The 4775-nt window shown below is 39.1% G+C and overlaps 1 protein-coding gene across 1 annotated transcript; it reads left to right on the plus strand.

Moving 5' to 3' along the window:
• Positions 1–379: 379 nt before the first annotated feature.
• On the plus strand, positions 380–4097 carry LOC125817055 (receptor-like protein 7). Its single transcript, XM_049496641.1, has one exon. The coding sequence runs from the start codon at positions 577–579 to the stop codon at positions 3991–3993; it is 3417 nt and encodes a 1138-aa protein (XP_049352598.1). The 5' UTR covers positions 380–576; the 3' UTR covers positions 3994–4097.
• The last annotated feature ends 678 nt before the right edge of the window (positions 4098–4775 follow it).

A 4775-nucleotide genomic window follows, 5' to 3' on the forward strand; every position in this document is an offset into this window, starting at 1 on the left:
AAACACTATATATTGACTCCCCTAAAAAAAACTACACGTCTCTTTCTTTGTAATATTTTGACACTTCTTAGTGAAATTTTTAACTGCGCCATTGAAAATCTTGGGAGGGTGATGTGTATGCAGATTTTACCCCTATCGTTATAAAGTAGAGATTGTTTCCGATTGACTTTCGGCTAAGTAAAGTGAAATAAAATAATTGTGGTCAAAATCTTGCATGTGAGAGAATCCAATGGTAAATAGCCAAACCCACTCTTAGAATAGAAACTCCTAAATCATAAAATATAAATTCAAACAAATGCAAAAAAGGTCAAGGTTTTGATTAGTATTTTCTGTATATACTAAAGTATATTCAAAGTCACCCAACCAATAAACAAATAGGCCCGACATAAAAACGCGTAGAAAGAAGCAATACAATCTGCAAATACATAATTAAACAACCAAGCACTTGTCCTATTTTTCTTTTGACCATTTCTTCCCCTCATTTTCATCTTCTTTTCTACCTTGTCCCTTCACTTCAATCACAAAGTGGAAAAAACAACAAGTTTGATGGATTATAATTCCTCCAAGACTTGAGAAATGAGATTTTTACACTTTCTATGGATCTTCTTGATACCCTTTTTGCAAATTTTATTAGGTAATGAGATTTTCTTGGTTTCCTCTCAATGTCTTGATGATCAAAAGTCCTTGTTGCTGCAGTTGAAGGGAAGCTTCCAATATGATTCTACTTTGTCAAATAAATTGGCAAGATGGAACCAGAACACAACTGAATGTTGCAATTGGAATGGGGTTACATGTGACCTCTCTGGTCATGTGATTGCCTTGGAACTGGATGATGAGAAAATTTCTAGTGGAATAGAGAATGCAAGTGCTCTATTCAGTCTTCAGTATCTTGAGAGGCTAAATTTGGCTTACAACAAGTTCAATGTTAGCATACCAGTTGGTATAGGCAACCTCACCAACTTGAAGTACCTGAATTTATCTAATGCTGGTTTTGTTGGCCAAATTCCTATGATGTTATCAAGATTAACAAGGCTAGTTACTCTTGATCTCTCAACTCTTTTCCCTGACTCTGACCAGCCACTAAAACTTGAGAATCCCAATTTGAGTGATTTCATTGAGAACTCAACAGAGCTTAGAGAGCTTTACCTTGATGGGGTTGATCTTTCAGCTCAGAGGACTGAGTGGTGTCAATCTTTATCTTCATATTTGCCTAACTTGACCGTCTTGAGCTTGCGTACTTGTCGGATTTCAGGCCCTGTTGATGAATCACTTTCTAATCTTCATTTTCTATCTATCATCCATCTTGACCAGAACAATCTCTCTACAACAGTTCCTGAATATTTTGCCAATTTCTCGAACTTGACTACCTTGAACCTCGCCTCTTGTAATTTGCAAGGAACATTTCCTGAAAGAATCTTTCAGGTACCAGTTTTAGAGAGTTTGGACTTGTCAAATAACGAGTTGCTTCTTGGTAGTATTCCGATTTTTCTTCCAAATGGATCTCTGAGGAGGATAATACTAAGCTACACCAACTTTTCTGGTTCATTACCAGACACCATTTCGGACCTTCAAAACCTATCCAGGTTTGAGCTCTCCAACTGCAATTTCAGTGGACCAATACCTTCCACAATGGCAAACCTTACCAATCTTGCTTATTTAGATCTCTCCTTCAACAATTTCACTGGTTCTATACCACATTTCCAACGGTCCAAGAAACTCACCCACTTAGACCTTTCACGTAATGGTCTAACTGGTCTCTTGTCTAGAGCTCATTTTGAAGGACTCTCAGAGCTTGTCTACATAAATTTAGGGGACAATTCACTCAACGGGACCCTTCCTGCATATATATTTGAGCTCCCCTCCTTGCAGCAGCTTTTTCTTAACAACAATCAATTTGTTGGCCAAGTCGACGAATTCCGCAATGCATCTTCCTCTCCGTTGGATACGGTTGATTTGAGAAACAACCACCTGAATGGATCGATTCCCAAGTCCGCATTTGAAATTGGGAGGCTTAAGGTCCTCTCACTTTCTTCCAACTCCTTTAGGGGGATCGTGCCCCTCGACCTCATTGGGAGGCTGAGCAACCTTTCAAGATTGGAGCTTTCTTACAATAACTTGACTGTTGATGCAAGTAGCAGAAATTCAGCCTCTTTCACATTTCCCCAGTTGAACATATTGAAACTAGCTTCTTGTAGGCTGCAAAAGTTCCCTAATCTCAAGAACCAGTCAAGGCTGATCCACTTAGACCTTTCAGACAACCAAATAAGGGGAGCAATACCAAATTGGATTTGGGGAATTGGCAGTGGAAATCTGGCTCACCTGAATCTTTCCTTCAATCAGCTGGAGTACATGGAACAGCCTTACAATGCTTCCAGCAATCTTGTTGTCCTTGACTTGCATTCCAACCGTTTAAAAGGTGACTTACCAATTCCACCTTCCTCTGCTATTTATGTGGACTATTCGAGCAATAATTTAAACAATTCCATCCCACTAGATATTGGATATTCTCTTGCTCTTGCCTCCTTTTTATCGGTAGCAAACAATAGCATCACTGGAATAATTCCTGAATCCATTTGCAATGTCAGCTACCTTCAAGTTCTTGATTTCTCTAACAATGCCTTGAGTGGAACAATACCACAATGTCTACTGGAATATAGTACAACTCTTGGAGTGCTGAATCTAGGGAACAATAGACTCCATGGTGTTATTCCAGATTCATTTCCAATTGGTTGTGCTCTAAAAACTTTAGACCTCAGTAGGAATACCTTTGAAGGGAAGCTACCAAAATCGCTCGTCAACTGCACGTTGTTGGAGGTCCTGAATGTTGGAAATAACCGTCTTTTTGATCGTTTCCCATGCATGTTGAGGAACTCAACCAGCCTGAAGGTCCTAGTCTTGCGCTCCAATAAATTCAATGGAAATCTTACGTGTAATAAAACCAGAAATAGTTGGAAGAATCTCCAGATCATAGATATAGCTTCCAACTATTTTACTGGTATGTTGAATGCAGAATGCTTTTCAAATTGGAGAGGAATGATGGTAGCAAATGATTACGTGGAGACAGGACGCAATCACATCCAGTATAAGTTCCTCCAACTAAGTAACTTGTACTATCAGGACACAGTGACATTAACCATCAAAGGCATGGAGCTGGAGCTTGTGAAGATTCTCAGGGTCTTCACATCTATTGATTTCTCTTCAAATAGATTTCAAGGAATGATACCAGAAACGGTTGGGGATCTTAGCTCACTTTATGTTTTGAACCTGTCACACAATGCCCTCGAGGGACCAATTCCAAAATCAATTGGGAAGCTACAAATGCTTGAATCACTAGACCTGTCAACAAACCACCTGTCCGGGGAGATCCCCTCAGAGCTTTCAAATCTCACATTCTTAGCAGCTTTGAATTTATCATTCAACAATTTGTTTGGCAGTATCCCATTGAGTAATCAATTTCAAACATTCTCAGCAGATTCCTATGAAGGAAACAGAGACCTATGCGGGCTCCCTCTTACTGTCACCTGCAAAAGCGATGCTCCAGAGTTGAAACCAGCACCAAGTTTTCAAGATGACTCTTATGATTGGCAGTTCATATTTACGGGTGTGGGATATGGAGTAGGGGCAGCAATCTCCATTGCACCTCTGTTGTTTTACAAGCAAGGGAACAAATACTTTGACAAACATTTGGAGAGAATGCTTAAACTGATGTTTCCAAGATACGGGTTCAGTTACACCAGATTTGACCCTGGGAAGGTTGTGGCTGTGGAACACTATGAAGATGAGACCCCAGATGACACCGAAGATGACGATGAGGGGGGAAAAGATGCATCTCTAGGGCGTTATTGTGTCTTCTGTAGTAAACTTGATTTTCAGAGAAAGGAAGCAATGCATGATCCTAAATGCACTTGTCATATGTCATCATCCCCCAATTCTTTTCCTCCTACACCATCCTCTTCTTCACCTTTATTAGTCATATATCACAAAAAGTTTTGATTCTTAAGCTGCTTCATATCTGCACATTTGTAATCTGTATATAGTTACAGGTAGCACAGGATTGATCCAAAGCAAATTAGTGTCTCTTTTGAAGTCATTTATTATTATCTTTTATTGTTCAAAATAGTTTGATTATGATGATCATTAATTCATTCAAACATGTACACCTAGACACACACTATGAACTTGAATCGAGCAAACAGCTACATACCCAATATATTCCCAAGAGTGAGGTTTGGGGACGGTAGAGTGTTTCTGATAGGCCCTCAGCTCAAAACAAAAACAGACTAAAGAAAGACGTAATGGAAGTACAAGATACAATAGGTAGGAACAGAACAACAGATAGTACCAGAACAATACTATAACCAAATAAATATTACAAACGAACTACACGAAACAACAAATATCAACAAAATCAAAGAACAAGAAACTACATGCATAGCACTAAGACTACTAGCAAGGGCACCAAGACACTGCACTACTCCTACCTACTAGCATGATACCCTAATTTGCGTCCTCCGTGCCTTCTTACATAAGGTCATGTCTACAATTACGTTGTGTCCTGTCTAACCACCTCTCCCCACTACTTCTTCGGTCTACCTCGAGTAATTTGGAATTGATGCATAATTAATTATGAAGCACAATAATCTTCATTATGGTTCTTATAGTTACCAGTTTCACAGTGGTTCAGACATTTTATCGAACACCAAATATTCAGTTTATTCAATTAAACTAGCGGATTATGGAAAGACAAGATACATTATACCGAATCAACAGCTTAA

The sequence above is a fragment of the Solanum verrucosum genome, unplaced genomic scaffold, assembly GCF_900185275.1.
Source record: "Solanum verrucosum unplaced genomic scaffold, falcon-dt-bn FXZP01000094.1, whole genome shotgun sequence".
NCBI lineage: Eukaryota > Viridiplantae > Streptophyta > Magnoliopsida > Solanales > Solanaceae > Solanum > Solanum verrucosum.